The sequence below is a fragment of the Numenius arquata genome, chromosome 9 (assembly GCF_964106895.1).
Source record: "Numenius arquata chromosome 9, bNumArq3.hap1.1, whole genome shotgun sequence".
NCBI lineage: Eukaryota > Metazoa > Chordata > Aves > Charadriiformes > Scolopacidae > Numenius > Numenius arquata.
Window position 1 is genome coordinate 237,681 of NC_133584.1, and position 20,058 is coordinate 257,738.

A 20,058-nucleotide genomic window follows, 5' to 3' on the forward strand; every position below is an offset into this window, starting at 1 on the left:
TCCCTCGCGCCGCACTACAGCTCCCGTCGGGCCTTGCGTCGGCCGCCAAGGCGCTGCGGCTCCCGGCGGCCTTCGCGCCGCCCTCAGCAGGGTCCGCGGGCGGCGGAGGGCCCGATGCGGGGAGGGCCCCGGTGCGGGACGGGGCCTCGGGGCTCGGCCTGGCCTCCGTACGGGTCACCCGTGCGGGGGGCCAGCGGGACCGCTTGGCCACGGCGGGGGCCGGGCCGGGGTGCGGGGCTGTCCCAGCGCGGCTCCTGCCTCCCCACCCCACCCGGGGCCGCCCCCGCTGTCCCCCGGCCGCCCCGCGCGGTGCCGGCCGGCAGCAACCGTGCCCGAGGGGTGCTCTGTACCCCCCGACCCTGCCCCGAGGCTGACGGTCTCTTTCCCCGCACGTCTGCCGCCCTCCCGCCGTCCCTCTCCCATACGTCCCTCCCCCGGCTTTTGAGTCACCCCCCGCTCCAGATCCCACCTCTGTAGCCCCCCCAGCCCCCCAACACTGCGAAGGACCCGGAGCTGCCGGAGTAAGTGGAAACTGCTTTTAATCGTTAAATAAATTCAGCGACAGCCACCCACAGCTGAAGGCACCAGAGTCCCCGCCGCCGCCCGCTGGTCCCAGCAGAGGTGGATAGGGAAGCCAAGCCGGGTCAGGAGGGGGCGAAAGCCGAGCGGCGCCGGGTGGCCCCCGGCCTCCACCTCTGGCAGGTCTGGGGGCAGGAGCAGGGGAGGGGCTCGGCTCTAGCGCTCTCCTTGGGATCCCTCTGACCTGCCCGCCTGGGGGGGCGATGTGGCACTGGGGGGCGCTGAGCTGTGTCTGTCTCTAGCACGCTGGGGTTGGGGGGCAGAGCTGCGTTTTGGAGGTGCTACGGCTTCTCTGCCGGCCGTGCCCGGCTCCAGGCTGTGGATGGGGGCTGCGGTGGGTGCCCGGTGTGGGGCTGTGTGTGCTGGGGGCGGGGGGCAGAGGTGGGAGCGAGTCGGCGTGCAGTGCGTGCACGGGGGGGGGGGGGGGACTGCGATGGAGGTTGATCCAGGGGGTGGCCCCGCTCTCTGCCAGTGGGCCAGCGCCCGTAGCCAGCGAGGGCTGGGGAGGTGGTGGGGGGGCACAGCCGGACGTCGTCCCCTCTGTCCCCAGCACCCTCCCCGTCCCTACCACACCTCACAGTGCTTTCCGGGGTTCATGGGGGAGCCCAGGGGGCAGCCGAAATGTTCAACAAAGTCCCGCGAGTTGCTGAGGGTGCCGATGACGCGGAACTTGTCAGGGCTGTGGGGGTCGGTCACCAGCCCTTCGTGGGAGCTCTCTGGCGTCCGGACGGAGCACCAGACCTGCCGGAGCAGGAGCAGCCTCAGGGACAGCCCCCCCAGGCGGGATGTGGGGCTGTGGGGTGGCTCCAGGGTGGGGAACCCTGGCTCCACCTTACCTGCGCGAAGCCCACGAAGAAGAGCTGGTGGTTGGTGAGCCCCAGGGCCGGCAGGCGCTTCTCCTCCCCGTTCTTCTGCAGCCAGGACTTGTACGCCTGCAGGAGAGCCGCCCTGAAGCCCCAGGGAGGGTCGCGCAGGCATGGGGAGGGGGGGATCCCATGGCACTCACATTGTAGGCTGCTTTGAGGCCACCGTTGTCGGCGATGTTCTCGCCCAGCGTCTGCCGGCCGTTGACCTTCTCGTGGTGGACGGTGTAGCGGCCGTACTGCTCGGTCATGCAGGCCGTCCGGTTCTTGAAGGCCTCCAGGGAGGAGTTCTGCCACCACGGCCGCAGGTTGCCCTCCTTGTCGTACTCCCGCCCTGTGGGACCCAGCCGTGGGGTGGGACCGGGGGACGCTGGACCCCCTCCCCCTGCAGAGCCCCCCCAAAGCAAGGTGGGGGTGCAGTGGGGACAGCCCTGGGGGCACCTGGCACCTCAGGTCTGTACCCAGGAGAGATGGTGTCCCCCCAGCCCCTGCTCTGGGTGGGCTCCGGCTGGGACTCAGCCGTCCCCCGGTGCATCCCTGCTGTTCCAAGCCCTGTTTGTCACCCTGAATTCCCCCCCCCGTCCCCCCGCCCCCATCTCAGCTCTGGGGCCGGGGTGAAGGCACAAAGCAGAGCAGATGTGAGAGGGACCCGTCCCGCGCCCCGCGGGGGGGAGGATGAGGAGGGGGCTGCAGACACCATGTCCTCACCAAGCGGATGGAGCGAAAGCTGCACAGAGAAGCCGGGGGGAGGAGTCGGCGGGTGCCACCTGGGGAGACAGGACGATAGAAGGGGGGGGGCGGCCGGGGGTGGGGGGGCACGAGCACGCATGATGCAATGTGATGATGGCAAAGCAGGGACCCCCTGCGGCACCCCCTCCCCACGCCGAGGGCAGGGGATGGGCCCGGGGGGGGGGAGGGGGCAGGATGGTGGCGGGGGGTCGGGGCTGGTGCTGCCAGGGGGCTCTCACCTTGGTCATCGAAGGCGTGGGTCAACTCGTGCCCCATCACCACGCCGATGCCGCCGAAATTGAGGGCTCTGTGAGGCCGGGGGAAGAGACACAGGTAAGCAGGGGGCGGGGGTTGATGCCATCACAGCCAGCCCCCCCGCCCTTCTGCAGCCCAGACACCCCGCCTGTGTCTGGGGCAGGGAATGGGTCCTGCCGGGGACACCGGTGGCCCCGTGGGGACTTTGCAGGATGTCCCAGCTGGGGGATCCTTGGTGGATCCTCACCTCCCCCCAGGGCTTCACTTTGTGGTTGTGGGGCACCTGTGCCCCCCACCCCCAGGAGGTGCCCCCCACCCCCTGCCAGGCTCACTTGGGGTGGCTGCGGGCGTAGAAGGGAGCCTGCAGGATGCCGGCGGGGAAGACGATGCCATTCTTGGTGGGCAGGTAGTAGGCGTTGACGGTCTGCGGGGTCATGCTCCACCTGGGGCGGGGAGGGGGGACAGGGGGACAGGCGGGGAGGGGTCCCCTCCTCCCCCAGCCCTCCTGAGCCATCTCCCACCACCAGTCCCCGGGGCTTGCGCCGCTGCCCCCTGCCCCGTGAGGAAGGGAGAAGCCACCCCGGTGCCGTCTCCCACCACGGGTGACCTGCAGTGCTGACACCCCGTGGAGGAACCTCCCCCACAGGGACCCAGTGCCACCCAGGCCGTGCTGTGACACCGTGCTAGTGTCACCTCCTCTGCCCTGCCTGTGCCCCCGCCTTACTGGTCGCGGTTGGGGGGTTTCCGGAGCTGGTCGGCCATCACTTTGGCGGAGAAGTTGTAGAAGTTGAGCATGTTCTGGAAGAAGGAGTCCTCTGAGACCTCGTACTGGGGAGAAAGAGGAGGGATGAGGAGGGGTCCACCCTGGCCACCCGGTACTGGGGGGGGCCCTGCGTAATGCCCTGTCCCACCATGGGGGGACCCAGGGCTGGGCGTGAGCAGGGACCAGAACCCTCCCCACCAGCCGGGGGCCCCCCTACCCCATCGTAGACATCATCCAGCTCCTTGTTGTCCAGGATGAAGTCGGGGAAGCCGATCATGTCGTAGATGGCGTCCGCCTGTGAGGGGAGAGGCCCCAGCAGTGAGATGGGGCTGGGGGGGCACTTCCCAGGCTGGGGGTCTCCCACCCACCGCCCTCCCCAGGGTCACCTTCTCCTTCGCAGCCTGCCGGGTCTTCTCGTCCATCCAGTCCAGCTGGTCCAGGGACACCTCGAAGGCCGCCCGGATCTCGCTGATCATCTCCTCGGCCTGGGGAGGGGAGGGAATGAAGCTCCCCCTGTCCCCCACAGCCCCTTGGGCAGAGACAGGGTGGGCAGGACGTGACCTCCCCGGGGCTGGGGGTCCTCTTTCCCTGCTCCCCGCCTTCCAGCCCTGAGGTTTGGGGGGCAGAAGGCAGGGGGCAGAAGTGTCCTCACGATGGCCTTGCTGTCCCGGTCGAAGGTGGCTTTGACGAAGAGGGAGCCCAGGGCGAAGCCCAGCGTGTCATCCGTGTTGGAGATGCAGGTTTGCCAGCGGGGCGTGCAGGACTGTGGGGGTGAGACAGGGGTCCGTGAGACCCCCAGCCCCCTCCCTGCTCCCCTCCCTGCCCCCCCCCCCCCGCCTCTGCCCCTTGGTTGAGGGGTGAGATGCTCCACAGCTCAACCCCCATCCCAAGAGATGATCCCTGAGTTCCCTCTGCAGCATCCAGGGCTTGGCATTCCAAGGGCATCCCAAGGGCAGAGGTGGTCCTGGGGGGCTGGGGGCAGAGGGGACTGGTCCCGGGGCCCCCCGTTACCTTCCTGGTGCCGTAGAGTGTCTCCAGCAGCCTCTCCTGGGCCGTCTCGAAGCGCTGGTCCAGGCTGGAGGCCGTCTTCTGCACCAGGTTCCAGATCAGGTAGTTGTTCAGGATGCTGGGGGGGGGCAGAGAGGTGCCATGGGCATGGGGGAATGACCCAACCTCCTGGTGGTCCCAAAATGTGCCCCCCACCACAGGGTCAGCCCTCGGTGGGACATGGCGGGGGTCTCGCAGGCCCCTCACCTCCTGTCGGTGCCATTGATGAGGTCGGAGACCTGCTGGAGGTAGGTGTCCCCGTACACCACCACGGGCTCGCTGTCAGCCAGCTCCAGCGGGGCCAGGGCGTAGGACAGGTAATCCAGCCAGTCCACGGCGGGGGCCAGCGCCTGGGTGGGGACACGGGGACTCAGCCCCGCAGTGCTTGGCTCGGCTCTGCCCCATCCTGCCCGGCACCGGGGGGATCCCCTGGGACAGGGGCCGTGCTCCCCGGGAAGGTCCCAAGGCCCCTGGCCACCCCAGACCCCTTCTCTGCCCCACACCCTGTGGGTCCCCCCTGCTCTCAGTACTGCGGGACAAGGAGGGGACTCCGGGACCCCCCCACGTGGGGTGGCAGCTCCCCCCAAACCTAACGACTCGGGGGGTGAGCACCTCACTCCAGCAGCCAGCGCATGTCCCAGAACGGATGGGGCTGCCCGGGGCGTCCTGGGGGGGGGCAGCAGCGGGCACAGACCCCTTGGTGCCCCACTGGAAGACCCCCCCTCATGTCCCCAGAGGGTTTCCCCGGGCTGGGCTGTGCTGTGCCCACCTGCAGCTCAGCAATGCTCATCTTGTGGTAGATCTTCTCGTCGTCCCGCCGCTCGGCCTGGGGCACGGTGATATTGGCCAGTTGGGTTTCGAAGTCCAGCACTTGCTGCATCTGGAGGCGGGTGGGCTCCGGGGCCCCCCCCAGCAGTGTCCCCAGCTCCACCATGTAGTCCAGGTACGCTGCCAGCACCTGGCAGAACCCCAAGGCCCCACTCAGCCCCAGCCACGGCTCATCCCACCTCCCTGGGGGGCTCAGAGCCGCTGCCAGCCCAAGCCTGGGCTCCGTGTCATGTCTCCCCCTCTCCCGGCACTGCTTGCACCCCGCTGCCACAGGTGCCCCCCGATCGCTGCCCGGTGCCCAGCCTCACCCTCTCGTTGGCTGTCTTGTTCAGGTAGTAGTCCCGGGACGGGAGGAAAAGCCCCGACTGGTCCACCTGAAAGGAGAGAGGGGCAGCACGGGCAGCACGGGCAGCACGGTGCCCCCCCTGCTGCCCACCGCCCCCTCAGTGCCAAGTTGCCCACCTGGATGACATTGCTGTTGGAGCTCTTGGAGTCCGCACCCACGTACACTGTGAAGAAGGGGGTCGCCCGGTACGTGCCCGACACCATCTTGAGGACCTCCATGAAGACTGTCTGGTTCCAGGAGCCGGTGATGTTCCACCCCCCGATCTGCCGGCGGACGGACCCGGCGACTCAGGGGGCGAATAATGTCTGTCCCCTCCCTGGTGACATGAAGAGCTGAGCCCCGGCAGCTCAGCTCACGTGTGGACAGCCGCCCACCTTGTCGATGAGCTCCATGAGGGGCTGGGAACCCAGCTCCTCAATGCGCTGCTCCTTGAGGCAGGACAGGTAGTACCGCTGCGTCTTCCGCTCCGCCTCGCTGCTGGAGTTGAAGCTGGCGTTCTCTGCGGGAGGCTGCGGCTCAGCCCCGGGGCTCAGCACCCCCCCACTGGCCGTGGCCCCCCGCCCCGGGTGCGTGCCCACCAAGGAGATGCTTCATGATGGCCTGGTTCTGGTCCCAGATGCTGTTGAAGGTGCTCCACTTGGAGCGCCCGTTGGGCAGGGGGTTCCTCTTGATCCAGCCCCCGCAGGAGTACTGGTAGAAGTCCTGGCAGGGGTCCGTCTCCGCGTCCAGCGCCTCCAGGATCTTGCTGGCCACCCGCACGCAGGCCTCCGTCAGGCACGTGCTGTGAGAGGGATCTGCCAGGGAAGGATCTGTGCCGGGGGGAAACCGAGGCACGCCGCGGAGCCGAGCCCTGCCTGCACCCCGTGGTGGGCTGGCCTGTCCCCCCCCTGTCCTGCCACATCCCCCCACCCTGGCTGTGGGGGTGCCACCGCTGCCCCAGCAGGGCCGGGGGTGCCCTCCCTACCTCTGCGGTACTGGATGGCCAGTGCGACGACGGCGACGGCGAGCAGCAGGGCCAGGGCGATGGCGACGGCGCAGAGCAGCAGCTCCAGCTGGCTGCGGGAGGCCAGGCGGGCCAGCAGCGGCCCCGGGCCCTTCCGAAACCCCACCTGGGCAGCAGCAGGACCCGCCATCACACTGCAGGGGGACCCTGACCTCGCCACCCTCCCCCCCCCCCCCTTTCCTCCCCCCTGCCTGGCTCAGCTGCCAGGGCACCCCTCGTGGGTGCCCAGGGCACCAGCCCCAGAAAGCTGGTGGGGGGTGCTGGTGGCCCCCCCAGCCACAAGAAAAGACAATGGCCAGGTCCCCTTCTCTGCCGCATTTTGGCCACCTCCCAGCACATCGCCGGGAATGGCCAAGGCTGGCTGGGCTCCCGGCCCCGCTCCCGCTGCCCACCTGGCTGCGGGCGAGGAGGGGGGGCCAAGGAGGACAGGGAGGGGAGGGATGGCGGGGCCGGGGCAGACCTCACCTCCACGCTGTCGGGAGAGGCGCTGCCGTCCCCCGCCGGCTCCAGCCCCTCGTCGTCCTGCAGCGTGGCACGCTTGTAGTCGGGCATCTGCCGAGGGAGGGAGTGGGCTGGGACGGGGGCACGGGGGTGGCTGCCCCCTGCCCCACCATGCCCCCCGGCTCTTACAGCGAGGGCCAGTGCCCACTCAGTGGGTGCGTGGGGGGGTGGGGGCAGTCCCTGACCCCCCTCATTGCGCCTGTGCCTCCCCCAGGGGCCGTCCCCGGGTGGCCCCGGGGAGCTCGGGGAGAGCTGCTGGTGGGGGGCTCGGGGGGTCTCGCCGGAGCATCCCTCTGCGTCACCATGGCAGCCGTGGCATCAGCCCTGCTGACAGGTGCCACATCGCCACGGAGACGTGGTCCCCGTTGCCAGGCAACCGTTGCCTGGTGCTGCTGCCTCGCCCCTCCTCCCCCGCCTGGAACTTTCCATGCAGATGTGCACCGGTCCGAAACATCTGGAAGCACCTCCTGCCCCATCCTGGTCCTGGAGGTGCCCGGGGTGCAGGGCCGAGCCCGTGCGGGGGGAGAGGGGGCACTGCGGGGGGTGTCAGCTGGCAGCCCAGGACCCCTCGCTGCCCTGGTGGGGCAGCCTGGCAGGGGCTGCTTGCAGTGGCCCAGCCGGGAGTGCTGCCGAGGACTCGGCGAAGAGGGAGGTGGTGGAGCTGAGCCAGCGGCTTTAGAGGGGGGGATGAGCTGGAATAAAACGCTGGAGGCTTTGGTGGAAGAGAATCAGCAATGCCGTTAGTCGCCAGCCATCCTTAGGCTTCAGAGTGAACGCCCGGGTGTGTTGTGGCTCACCCTCCCTCCGTGCCGCAGGGCTGGTGCCGGGGGTGGGAAGGATGGTGGGTGGGGGGTGAAGCAGAGCAAGAGCCCCACACCTGGCTCTGCCCACTGCCCCACTGCCGGGACGGGGAGGGGGCTTCGCTGAGGGCTGCTGCGGCAGGAGGGCACGGGGCTGGGATCGACCATCAGCAGGAGCCCCCCACCGGGGCTGGCTCCTGGTGTTAGGAGGGACGGCTCGGCATCCTGCGGGCACTCCCACCGCCTCGGGTCCCCCCGACATGCCCCTCTCCCCTCCCGGGTGGTCCTCGTCCCCCCTGGGCACCCACTCCCCAGCACCTCCTGGCACCCCCGAGGCAGAAGCAGGACCTGATCCTGGGGCTCCTGCCCCCTCCGTAGCGCTGAGACCCGCGGGGACAGGGCCCCCTGCTCCCTCCGGGGGTGCTGCCTTGGGGGGCACCCTACGAGCAGCATCGCTGTGCCCCGGGGGGGCTCCGTGCCCGGCAGAGCAGCTTCTGCGGCTCCATCCCTGAACTGCTCCGGCTCCCTCCGCCCGACACCAGGCAGGGATTTTGGGGGTGGGGGAGTGGGGGTGTTTCCTCCCCCTTTTTCCCACGACGTGGGGGACGGGGATCCTCCAGCCACGCAGTTTCCCCGGCCCCGGGCAGCCCCTGCACCCCCCCCCCCAGCCTCCCGCCCCCCGGGCTCCTCTAGCCCCCCCGTCCCTTCCTCCCGCAGCTCCCCCAACCCTTCCACCTCCTTCAGCCCTCCAGGGATCAGCCCCCGGGATCTCCGCTGTCCCGGCCCCTCCTGTCCCCCTCGCCGTCCCCTCTGCCTCCCATCGCCGGTGCCCCCCCCTCCTCCTGCCCCCCTCCCTGCCCGTTGCCGCCGCCCTGCCCCGCCGCCGCCCCGGGCACTCACGGCGTGTCCGAGCTCCTGGAGGGCTACGTTCATCCTGGCCATCCCGGGCCGCCTCCCGCTTAGCTCCGGTCCCCGCCCGGGCCGCGCCGGGCCCCCGCCGCCGCCGCCGCAGCGCCGCCTGCCTCCGCCGCCGCCATGGCCCGCACCGGGCGCCGCGCCGCCGCCGCCGGGACCGGGACCGGGAGCGGGGCCGGGCAGGGATGGGATGGGGCAGCGCCGGAGGGACGGAGCCGCGGGGGCTGGTACCGGCGGGGCGCGGCCCGCAGGCACCGGGCGGGGGCGGCGGGGAGCCGGCGCCCCGGGGGGTGGCTGGAGCGGGGGCACCGGTGCTCAGCCCGGTCGTACCGCTCCGCCCGGCCCGGCCCCGCCGCCAAGGTGACCGCCCTGCGCTCGGGAGGAGCCCCGGACCGGCACCTGCACCGGCACCCGCAAGGGGAGCCGCACCGGCACCCGCCCCGGCCCGGGGATCCGCACCCGGGCTGACAGCCGGTTGCCCGCAACGGGCACCGGCAGGCTGACACACGTACCGGCACCGGGCTTCAGCACCCGGGGAGGCACACCGGCACTGCACGGCACCGGGCACCGGCAGCAGGGTGATACCGGTGCACACCCGCCGCAGCACGCCCTGCGCCGGTACCGGGCGCACACCGGGTGGATGCACACCCCCTCCCCCGACTGACACCCGCCGCCGCGGCGCACCGGGGTCACCGCAGGCCTGTGACACGGCGCACGGTGTGACACAGTCGCGCGCAAGCCGGAGCGCGTGGCCGCGGTCACGGCCACCGCCGCGGCCTCGACACCTCCCGGCCCTGCGCCCCGGGACAGGCTGTCACCGCAGGCCACCCGACCGGCGCGGGGTGCTGCCGGGGGGGGGGCGGGTGCGGGTGCCCGGGTGGGGTCCCCCTCCGCCCTCCGGGGCGCACAGTGCCGGGGGGGTGCGGCGGCGGCGCCTTCAGAAACGTTGGTGGGGAGGGGCCTGGCACCGGACGCGCTGCCCGGGGGTCTCCGGTGTGCGCCGTCCGGGGGGTCCTCTGCGCTTACAGCCTGGGGGGGGGGGTCAGCGGGCAGCGCTCGGGGGCGGGGGGGACAGCGCACACAGCCTCGGCTCCTCAGCTCACGCAGTCCGGGGGTCCCCAGTGTGCACAGCCCGGGGGGGGTCCTCAGCGGGCACTGCTCGGGGGTCCCAGCGCGCACCCCCCGTTGTGCTGCCCGGGGAGTGGGGGGAAGGTGCCCCCCGGGGTGCCCGGTGGGGGCGGCCCCGGCAGTGCCCCCCGCCCGCGCAGAGCGGCAGTGTGGGCAGGAGGGGGTGTGTGTATGACCGCGGGTGGAGGGGCGCGGGGACGCCCACGGGTGTCGGTGGCGTGTCCGGGGGCCCCGCCGCCCGGCTCGGGTGGCGCCGGTGCCCGTGACCGGGAGGCGGAGCTGCGGGTCCCCGTCCCGGGTGCCGGCGCTCCCCGGCGGTGCCGGAGCCCCAGGACGGGCCGTGCCCCCCCCCCGCTCCCGCTCCCGCTCCCGCTCCCGGTGCCGGTGCCGGTTGCCCGCCGCAGCCACACGTGGTGCCGCCCCGCCCCTCGCCCCGCCCCCCGGCGCGCGGCGGTGTCGTCACGGCGGCGGCGGGCGGCGGTTGGCTGCGCGCGCGGCGCATGCGCGGAGCGGCGGGGAGCGCGGCGGGGCGGCCATGGATGCGGGCGGCGGCGGCGGGCAGAGCCGGGTGCAGGGCGGCCCCGGGGCCGGCGGCGACGAGAAGCCCACGCCGCCCTGGGGCCGGGACCGCGGGAGCCGCCCGCGGGGCCCGAGAAGGAGCAGGAGCTGGTGAGCGCCGCTGCTGAGTCACGGCCCGGCCGCGACCGCGTCACCGGCGGGGAGGGACGTCATCCCGCGTCACCGGGGCGCCGCTGGCGTCGCCGGGGCTCCCTCCGGCACGGGGCCGTGACGTCTTGGGGGTGCCCGCGTGACGCAGCTGAAGGGGGGGCAGTGTGTGTGACGTCGCTGGAGCGGGGTGGGGGGAGCCGTGGTGCAGTCGGGGCGCGCGTGTGACAGTGGGGACCGAGGAGGGGTCCCCTCTTTTGTCATGGGGGTGGCCTTTGCGCTGGGGGTCCCCATGGGCCTGGGGGGGGGCTGCCGCTGGGTGGGGGGGCTGGTATCCCTGGGGGTGTCCCCCCTTCCCCTGGTGGGGCTGGTGTCCCTCTGTCCCTAGGGGTGTCCCGTCCCCCCCCGTGGAGCTGTGCCCCCCCTGTGCCCCTCTCCCTGGGGCTGCTTCCCCACAGCACAGGGTAATGGGGGAGGCCCTTCTCGCCCCCTGGGGAGGGGTGTTCTCTTCGGGGGGGGTGTATCCCCAGTAATGGGAGCACTGATCCCCCCCCTGGCAGCACTGGGGCAGGATGGTGCTATGGAGGGGGGGGCTCTCACTGTGTCCTGGTCCTTCTGTGGCTCGGGGTGCCCCCCCCCCCCCCCCCGGTCACAGGGGGTGTCTGTGCTGGGCGCCTCTAACCCCGCTCTCCCCCGTGTGTCCCGGCAGTCGGAGGAGGACAAGCAGCTGCAGGAGGAGCTGGAGATGCTGGTGGAGCGCCTGGGGGTGAGTCTGTGCCCTGTCCCCGCCCCGGCCAGGGGCTGCGGAGCCGGGAGCCCTGCCCAGGGCTTGAGTCCCTCCATCCCCGGCTTACAATGGTTCTTCATGTGGTGGGGACACGGGGGTTCACCTTGGGCGGGGGGCCTCGCTGTGGTCTGTCCCCCAGCCTTGGGACCTCTGCCTCCCTCTGCTCGGAGCCAGGGATGGGTCTGGGGGGGCTGGTGGGGCGATGACGCTGGAACCAGACCCTCGCTTCCCTCGGCAGGAGAAGGACACGTCCCTCTATCGCCCGGCCCTGGAGGAGCTGCGTCGGCAGATCCGCTCCTCCACCACCTCCATGACCTCTGTCCCCAAGCCCCTCAAGTTCCTGCGGCCGCACTATGGAAAGCTGAAGGAGATCTATGAGAACATGGCTCCGGGAGAGAACAAGGTAAAGGCTCTCAGACCTACCGGCCTGGTGCTGGGGCCAGTGGTCCCGGAGCCCCCTGGACCCTGGCGTCTCACACCAGCCTCTGTGACTTGCCCCGGTGGATTATAACTGGCCAGTGCCGTGCCTGTGATGGCGTGTGGGCGCAGAGAGGGTGTCGTGTCCCCAGCTGCCCTGTGCTCGACATGTGTCTGAGCCCCCAGCGCTCTTTCCCCAGCGCTTCGCCGCCGACATCATCTCTGTCCTGGCCATGACCATGAGCGGGGAGCGCGAGTGTCTGAAGTACCGACTGGTAGGCTCCCAGGAGGAGCTGGCGTCCTGGGGACACGAATACGTCAGGTAAGCCTGGGGGGGGAGCAGGGCTTGGGGAAGGACCAGGGGCTTGAGGGATTCCCCTTGGACTCTGGGCGGTGTCCCCACTCCCTGGGCTTGTCCTCGGCTGCCCCTGTCACTGCACGGGTGCCTCCTCATCCTCTCTGCACAGAGACCTTGCTGCCACGGCCTCCATAATCTCTGCTCTTAACCCTGTTCCTCCTCTGGGCTTGTCCCCCACGAGCTCTTGCAGGAACGTGGAGCCCCCAAAAACAATCCACAGCCCCGGCAGCAGCTGCTCCCTGTCCTTGGGGCTGGGTGAAGGTGGTTTCTCTGGTGGTGACGTCCTTTTGTCCTGGCAGGCACCTGGCAGGGGAGGTTGCCAAGGAATGGCAGGAGATCGATGAGGCTGACAAGGCTCAGAGGGACACACTCCTCACCCTGGTCAAGGAGATCGTCCCCTACAACATGGCCCACAACGCAGAGCACGAGGCCTGCGACCTGCTCATGGAGATCGAGCAGATGGACATGCTGGAGAAGTACATCGACGACAACGCCTACTCCAAAGTGTGCCTCTACCTGACCAGGTGAGGGACTGTGGCCGGCTGGGGCCTTGGAAGGGGCCTGGTCCCTGGTGGGATGAGGTTGCCCACTGCGGTCATCGCCTTCATGTCCGTCTCCTCCCCAAAGCTGCGTCAGCTATGTCCCGGAGCCTGAGAACTCGGCTCTCCTGCGCTGCGCCCTTGGTATCTTCCGCAAGTTCAGCCGCTACCCCGAGGCCCTGCGCCTGGCTCTGATGCTCAACGACGTAGAGCTGGTGGAGGACATCTTCACCTCCTGCAAAGATGTGTAAGCCTTCCCCACCCTTGGGAGCCTTTGCCCGTTGCGGTGGGGCAGAGATGGGTTGGATTCTGCCACCACCAGAAGTCTCTGGGGTTCGGAGTGAGGCTCTTGTTCCTGAAATCGGGATGGATGAGAGCAGGCCATCTCTGGGCAGCTCTCGTGTGCCTCTGGAGCAGAGCAGGCTGGGCCATGTGTCCGTGCTCTTTGGCGACCATGTGTTTGTGCTGGGGCTGGCTGCCATCTGGGTGCTTCTGAAACCATCTCCCTTCTGCGCAGAGTTGTCCAGAAGCAGATGGCCTTTATGCTGGGTCGCCACGGGGTCTTTCTGGAGCTAAACGAGGACGTGGAGGAGTACGAAGACCTGACCGAGATCATGTCCAATGTCCAGCTCAACAGTAACTTCCTGGCCCTGGCCAGAGAGGTGGGTGTCCCAGCTGGGAAAGGAGCCCTGTGGCTACTGGACTCTGTGGCAAGACCAGGGAAGAGATCCCTCATCCCTACAAGGTTAGCCGGGCGGCTCCTGGAGAGATGGCCCTGTAGGGCAGCTGCCCTGGGGCATGCTGACCCCCATCTCCCTTGTCTCTGCAGCTGGACATCATGGAGCCCAAAGTGCCCGATGACATTTACAAAACCCACCTGGAAAATAACCGTAAGGGAAATAACCCTTGTTCCGTCCCTGGGGGTTCCTCCCATGGGAAGCTCCTGGGGCTGCAGTGGAGCTCTGGGGCTGGCGCGGTCAGGTGCCTATCCCGGGGTGGGCAGACGGCTCCCCCAGTCTCTGCCCTGGCCTGGAGTCCACCCAGCTCTGTGAATTTTGGGCTCCTCCTTCCTTCCTGCGGGTGGTGGGACAGGTCCTGGCCTCCCCCGTGGTCTGGGAGGGCTGGCAGAGCTTCTCTTGCCACCCTGCTCATCCCGACGTCGTTCCCCAGGGTTCGGGGGGAGCGGGTCCCAGGTGGACTCAGCCCGGATGAATTTGGCCTCCTCCTTCGTGAACGGCTTCGTGAATGCTGCCTTCGGGCAGGACAAGCTGCTGACGGACGATGGCAACAAATGGTTGTACAAGAACAAGGACCACGGTGAGGGAGCCGTGGGCAGGCTGGGGGTGTCCCTAGGCTTGGGGGTGCTGCCTCTGTCCCTTCTGGGGACCCTTCTGTGGTCCCTGGCCACCACTGGCCCCAGCAGGGCTGATGGGGGCCCTTCTCCCCGCAGGGATGCTGAGCGCTGCAGCCTCGCTGGGCACGATACTGCTGTGGGACGTGGACGGGGGGCTCACGCAGATCGACAAGTACCTGTACTCCTCGGAGGATTACATCAAGGTGGGGGGCGCCGGTGCCAGCAAGGGCTGTGTGGCTGCGGGGGGCAGCCCCGCTGGGGGTGGCTTACTCGGGGGAGGGTTGGCCTTGCCCTCGGTCCACTGCCCGGCCCAGGTCAGCTCCTTCCTGCAGAGGGGTCGGATGCCCCGTGTCCCTGAGTGGCTCGCAGTGAGGTGGGGAGCTCCTGGGGGCTCCACCTTCGGGGTCCCCTTGTCACAGAGCTGGCTTTGGGCTGCTCAGCTGGGTCCAGAGTGGCATTTGTCACTTGGTACCAGCTTGCCCATCCCCGGGGAGCGGGTGTGATGTGCGGGGTGACGCTGGTCGCTGGCTGGGGGGGAGCTTTGTGCCGGTGGCTGGTGTGTGATGGTGCCTCTGCCCTGCAGTCGGGGGCCCTCCTGGCCTGTGGCATCGTCAACTCGGGGGTGAGGAACGAGTGTGACCCCGCGCTGGCCCTCCTGTCCGACTACGTCCTCCACAACAGCAACACCATGAGGATCGGAGCCATTTTTGGGTGAGGGCCTGGCCCCAGCCCCTCCGTGCTGGTCAGGGCGGGGTGTGTGTGTGTCCCGTTGTCCCCCCCTCACGCTCCCCGGGTTCTCTGCAGACTGGGGCTGGCCTACGCGGGCTCCAACCGGGAGGATGTTCTGACTTTGCTGCTGCCCGTGATGGGAGACTCCAAGTCCAGCATGGAGGTAGGGACTGAGGCAGATCCCTGCTTCCTCACCTGCTCCCCCAGCAGCTCCTGAGGGTTCAGGGTCTGTCCTGCAGCCGGTTGGGGCTCCAGGAGCCGGGCCGCCTGTCCCTGCATGGCGCTGGGCTGTGCCAGAGGAGCACAGCCCTGTCTGGGGACCATCTCGCTGTGTCCTGTCCCCGCCTGCAGCGCGACTCCTTCCCTCCCTCTCCAGGTGGCCGGTGTGACCGCCCTGGCCTGCGGGATGATCTCAGTGGGCTCCTGCAACGGGGACGTCACCTCCACCATCCTCCAGACCATCATGGAGAAATCGGAGACGGAACTGAAGGACACTTACGCCCGGTGGCTGCCCCTCGGCCTGGGCTTGAACCACCTGGGTACGGCCGGCGCAGTGCCAGCAGCTCCTGGGGTGAGGGGACGGGGTGGGGGCGACCCTCGGCTGCCGTGCTCTGACCCCCCACCCTGCGTTTTCCCTGGCAGGGAAGGGAGAGGCGATTGAGGCCATCTTGGCGGCGCTGGAGGTGGTGTCGGAGCCCTTCCGCAGCTTCGCCAACACGCTGGTGGACATCTGCGCCTACGCGGGTGAGTTGGGATGGGGAGGCAGGAGCGGGTCCCGGGACCCCTCCTGCTGACCCTGGCCCTCCCCGCTGCCCCCCCGCCAGGCTCAGGGAACGTCCTGAAGGTGCAGCAGCTCCTGCACATCTGCAGCGAGCACTTCGACTCCAAGGAGAAAGAGGAGGACAAGGACAAAAAGGACAAGAAAGAGAAGGAGAAGAAAGAGAGCTCTGCTGACATGGGGGCTCACCAGGTGGGGACACATGGGCTGGGACCTGTGTCCAGGTGCAGAAGTGGCTTTGGGGTGGTCCTTTAGCCACTTGGGGGGTCAGGACAGGAGGAAAAAGGCCCCCCGCAGCATCCCCTGCTCTCCCCGCCCCCCTGGGTTCAGGGTGGGCGTGGGGGGCTGTGGGAAGTTGTGGTTTAGGCTCAGTGCCCGTGTCCTCCCCCCAGGGCGTAGCGGTTTTGGGGATCGCGCTCATCGCCATGGGCGAGGAGATTGGCGCCGAGATGGCCCTGCGCACCTTTGGCCACTTGGTGAGTGACACGAGGGGGACAGCACAGAGCGGGGAGGGGACCCAGGTCTTGCCTCGCATCTCTGTGGACCCGGCTCTGGGTCTAACGCCCACCTCCCCCTGCCATGCAGCTGCGGTACGGGGAGCCCACCCTGCGGCGGGCCGTGCCCCTGGCCCTCGCCCTCATCTCCGTCTCCAACCCCCGGCTCAACATCCTCGACACCCTCAGCAAGTTCTCCCACGATGCCGACCCCGAGGTCTCCTACAACTCCATCTTTGCCATGGGCATGGTGGGCAGCGGTAAGCCCGGGGAGCACGGCCCGGTCTGGGGCTCGTGACGGGGGGGGGGGGGGGGGGGGGGAAGGTGGGAGACCTGAGCCCTCTACCCCCCTCTCTGCCCGTACCCCCTCTTCCCCAGGTACCAACAACGCCCGGCTGGCTGCCATGCTGCGGCAGCTCGCCCAGTACCACGCCAAGGACCCCAACAACCTCTTCATGGTGCGGTTGGCCCAGGTGAGGACCCCGTGTGGCCCGGCGGTGGTGGGGAAGGGGGGCGGGTTGGGGTCCCTGCCCTGGGCGCAGGAGGGCAGTGGTGTCTGGGGGGTGTCACCCTCCTGCCGGGGGTCTTGGTTGGGCGTTACCCCACCCCTCTCACGTGCTTTCTCTGCCCCACCAGGGCCTGACCCACCTGGGCAAGGGGACACTCACCCTGTGCCCCTACCACAGCGATCGCCAGCTCATGAGCCAGGTGGCCGTGGCCGGGCTACTGACCGTCCTTGTCTCCTTCCTGGACGTGCGCAACAGTGAGTGGGCTCGGCCCCCTCCCCGCCACCCCCCTGCCCCCTGGGGCGGGCACCCCTCAGCCCCCTTCCTTCTGTCTCCCTCCAGTTATCCTGGGCAAGTCCCACTACGTTCTCTACGGGCTGGTGGCTGCCATGCAGCCCCGCATGCTGGTCACCTTCGACGAGGAGCTGCGACCCCTGCCCGTCTCCGTCCGCGTGGGACAGGTAAGGGGTAGCCGGAGCTGGGGATGGGGTGTCCCCCTGTGTCCCCAGCTCTTACCTGGCTCCTCTCTGGCAGGCTGTGGATGTGGTGGGCCAGGCGGGCAAGCCCAAAACCATCACGGGCTTCCAGACCCACACCACACCGGTGCTCCTGGCCCACGGCGAGCGGGCAGAGCTGGCCACCGAGGAGCACGTGCCCGTGACCCCCATTCTGGAGGGATTCGTCATCCTACGCAAGAACCCCAACTACGACGTTTGAGCCGAGGGAGGGTGCTGGGGGGGTGGGGTGTAGGTGTTTTGGGTGGGGGGGGAGAAAAACCTAGTTTGTTTGTTTTTGTTACTGAGAGTCAAGGAAATAAACAACGTGGAGACTCTAGTGCTGCCCCCCCTCCTTGTGCTGGGGGGGGCGGGATGTGAGCCCCTCTGGGGGGACCCGGGAGTGAACACAGAGCCGTGGGGTGCCCCCTTGCCTTCTTGGCCGTGCCCCTGCAGACCCCTGAGTGCCCCTGGGCTCCCCCAGGCCTGCTCTGCTGGAGAGTCTAGGGTGCCCCCCAGGGCTCTGCTGGAGTTCGGTGCCCCCTCTGGAGCCAGCGTCGGGGGTAAAATGGGTTTTGGGGGGGCTGAGGCCATGGGGGGGAGGTGCTTTTAGGGACGAGGAAAACCCTATCCTGCTTCCGAGCCCGGCGGGGGCCGTGGGAGGCTGCGTCCGGGGGGGTGTGGGGTGCTGTGTCCCGTTGTGGGGGGGCGGGCTGTGACCCCTGTGGGTGCGGGGCGGCTCCTGGGTGGGGGCTGCGGGCGCTGGAGGGGCGCTGGTCCCGGGCGGACGCAGATGCCAGTGGGGGCAGGTGCTGGGTGGGGGCGGGTCCCGGTATTGGGTGGTGCCGGTATAGGGAGGTGTGGGTGCCGGTATGGGGTGGTGCGTGTCCCGGTGCCGGTATGGGGTGGTGCGGGTGCCGGTCCCGGTGCGGGGTGGGTGCGCGGCACGTGCCGCCGCAGGGGGCGGGCGGGGGAGGGCCGCAGCCGTGGGCGTGGCCGACGGGGGAGGCGTGGCTCGGGGGGGGGCGTTCCCCGCCCCGCCCCTCCGCCGGGTCGGAGGGAGGGGCGAGCGGGCGACCCCGCCCCCGCCACGTGACGGCGCCGGCGTCGGCTGCCGGGGGTCCGGCGGCGCCGGCGTCACGTGGGGCGGCCGGCGCCCGGAGAGGCTTCAGGCGCGCGCGCGCGCGGCCGGCGCCCCGCCTCCTGCCCTCCCCGGCCCCCTCCCCCCTCCCCTCCGCGCGGCGCCCGGCCCCGCCCCTGCGCGCGGCGCGGCTCCGGAAATGGTCGTGCTGCGCTGCGCTGCGGCTGCGTCGGGCCGCGCGCGCTGAAGGAGACTGAAGGTAACGGGCGGGGGCGGGGCGGGCGCGCGCCGCGGGGGGGGGGCGGGCGGGGGAGGGGGAGTGGGGGGGGAGGAGGGGGGTACCGGTACCGGGCCGCGCGCCGCCCTCCCGGGCCTCGCGCCGCCGGGCCCCGCCGCCGCCACCGCCGCCGCCACCACCGCCACCACGTGGGCGCCGCCCCGCCGGCCCCCCCCCCCCCCCCCCCCCGCGCCTCCCCTCCCTTGTCCCGTTCCGGCCCGGCCCGGCCCGGCCCCGCCACCCCGGGGGGGGTCCCGCGCGGCGCCGCTCCGCGCCCACGTGCCGGCCGGTGCGCCCCGCCGCTGCCGCCGCGCACGTGCTCCCGCCGCCGCGCCCGCCTAGGCCCGGCGCCGCCGCCGCACGTGGTGCGTGCCCCGCCGCCCCCGCCCCGCCGGTGCCGGTGTGGCGGCGGGCCATGGCGGCGGCCGGCAGTGACACGTGTCCTTGGCAGAGGCCGCCGCCGCCGCAGGGGGGAGCGGGGCCGCCGGATGCCGCACCGGGCCCGGCGCCGCGCCCCGGCCTCCCGCCGCCAAGATGGTGCCGGCGCCTCGGGCCTGACCGCCGCCCCGGTACCGAGCCGTCCGCCGCCGCCGCCGCCGCCCGCGGGCGAGGCCGGGCCGGGGCGGGCTGCTCCCGGGCCGGCGCTGCGGCCTGCCCCGGCCCCGCCGCCTTGTGTCCCTCCCCGCGGGCGGCCAGCGGGCCCGGCCCTGCCCGCCGGTGCCCGGCTCGGCCGCGGCCTGGCCGTCCCGGGTCCCCCGCCCCGCCCGCGGGCCCCGCGTAGGCCGCGGCCTCTCCCGGCGCGGGGAGGCGGGCAGCGGCGGTTCCCCTTTCTCCCCAACCCCGGGACGGGACCTGCGGGCACCGGGGGTGGGGGTTCGGCGCGGTGCGGGCGGCCCCCCCGCCGCGGGTCCCGGCTGATGTCTCTCCCCTCCTCCTCTCGCAGTCAGTCGGATGAACGGTCTCTGCAGGCCCGCTCAGCCGGCCCAGGTTTTTCCCGCGGGGGGGTGAGTATCCCGCTCGCTCCCGGTCGTACCGGCGGGGGGGGGCCGGGTCTGCCTGCGCCGTGGTTGTCCCTCTCCCCTGTGTGACGCCCCCCACCCTCTTTTTTGGGATGACCGGTGCCAAGGCCGAGCTTAGGTGGCCCAGGGCCTGTGTCCCGGGGCTGGACAGGCCGGGCCGTCGGTGCCCGGGTGAGCAGGAGGCCGGTGTGGGCACTGCGGGGTGCAGCCCCGACCCCCTCACCTCTGAACCCCCGGCAGGACCTGTCCCCGCTGGGGGGACCCCCGTGGTGGGTCTGTGGGACCCCCCTCCCCTTATGCCAGGCTACAGCCCGCGAGGGGGTCAGGGCACCCCAGGGGTGCCGGCGTGGCCCGGGGGGGGTGGGACGTGCCTGGCAGCGCTGACATGGCCAGGCGTCAGGTGGTGGGGGGCACTGCGGGTGTCCCTCACCGGGCACGGGGTGGGGGGGCACCGCCTCTCCTTCCTGCCCCGGCGGCCTTTGCACTGGGGCGGGGAGAGCGGCACCGGCTGCCAAGTCCCTCCTGGGACAGCTGGGAGGGTGCCCGGGTGCCGGTGGCGGTGGGGGGCTGGGGGCTCCCCCCGGGGCAGGGCAGCGTCGGCGGCGCGGGGGGGACGCGGGAGCTGCTCCCTGCCCTCCCCGGTAGGCGTTTGTGGCGGGGACCCGGCAGCACCGGCAGGAACAGGTTTGGCCGGCCGGGGGAAACGCTTTGTAGGTCAGCTGGGGTGGAGCCGGGCACGGCGACGCCGGGGTGCTGCTGGCCCACCCAGCCCCCCGCAGCCGGTGGTGGCCTGGGTGCCAGC

The 20,058-nt window shown here is 70.9% G+C and overlaps 2 protein-coding genes across 5 annotated transcripts; one reads left to right on the plus strand and one right to left on the minus strand.

The window, feature by feature from the left end:
- Positions 1 to 1,143: 1,143 nt before the first annotated feature.
- ECE2 (endothelin converting enzyme 2) lies at positions 1,144 to 9,167 on the minus strand. Of its 4 annotated transcripts, none has more exons than XM_074152996.1 (19): positions 8,615 to 9,167; positions 6,879 to 6,965; positions 6,375 to 6,519; positions 5,989 to 6,204; positions 5,785 to 5,909; positions 5,527 to 5,673; positions 5,373 to 5,438; positions 5,006 to 5,194; positions 4,444 to 4,586; positions 4,201 to 4,315; positions 3,842 to 3,952; positions 3,576 to 3,674; positions 3,407 to 3,484; positions 3,151 to 3,254; positions 2,759 to 2,869; positions 2,411 to 2,478; positions 1,586 to 1,776; positions 1,416 to 1,511; positions 1,144 to 1,320 (listed from the first exon to the last, which is right to left on the minus strand). In XM_074152996.1, exons 1-19 carry the CDS (start codon positions 8,654 to 8,656, stop codon positions 1,144 to 1,146), a joined length of 2,310 nt encoding a protein of 769 aa, XP_074009097.1. In that variant the 5' UTR covers positions 8,657 to 9,167. The 4 variants fall into 4 exon arrangements, with proteins under 4 accessions (XP_074009097.1, XP_074009095.1, XP_074009094.1 ...); XM_074152994.1 differs by having other exon boundaries at positions 8,609 to 8,647; XM_074152993.1 differs by having other exon boundaries at positions 8,591 to 8,647.
- Positions 9,168 to 10,347: 1,180 nt separating this feature from the next.
- On the plus strand, positions 10,348 to 17,218 carry PSMD2 (proteasome 26S subunit ubiquitin receptor, non-ATPase 2). The gene is made up of 21 exons (XM_074152992.1): positions 10,348 to 10,426; positions 11,133 to 11,189; positions 11,449 to 11,613; positions 11,828 to 11,949; positions 12,285 to 12,509; positions 12,613 to 12,771; positions 13,042 to 13,186; positions 13,354 to 13,414; positions 13,695 to 13,841; positions 13,975 to 14,081; positions 14,462 to 14,589; positions 14,683 to 14,770; positions 14,984 to 15,146; positions 15,250 to 15,351; positions 15,432 to 15,577; positions 15,778 to 15,861; positions 15,971 to 16,139; positions 16,258 to 16,352; positions 16,516 to 16,642; positions 16,728 to 16,846; positions 16,920 to 17,218. The coding sequence occupies exons 2-21, from the start codon at positions 11,169 to 11,171 to the stop codon at positions 17,100 to 17,102; spliced, it is 2,556 nt and encodes an 851-aa protein (XP_074009093.1). The 5' UTR covers positions 10,348 to 10,426; positions 11,133 to 11,168; the 3' UTR covers positions 17,103 to 17,218.
- The last annotated feature ends 2,840 nt before the right edge of the window (positions 17,219 to 20,058 follow it).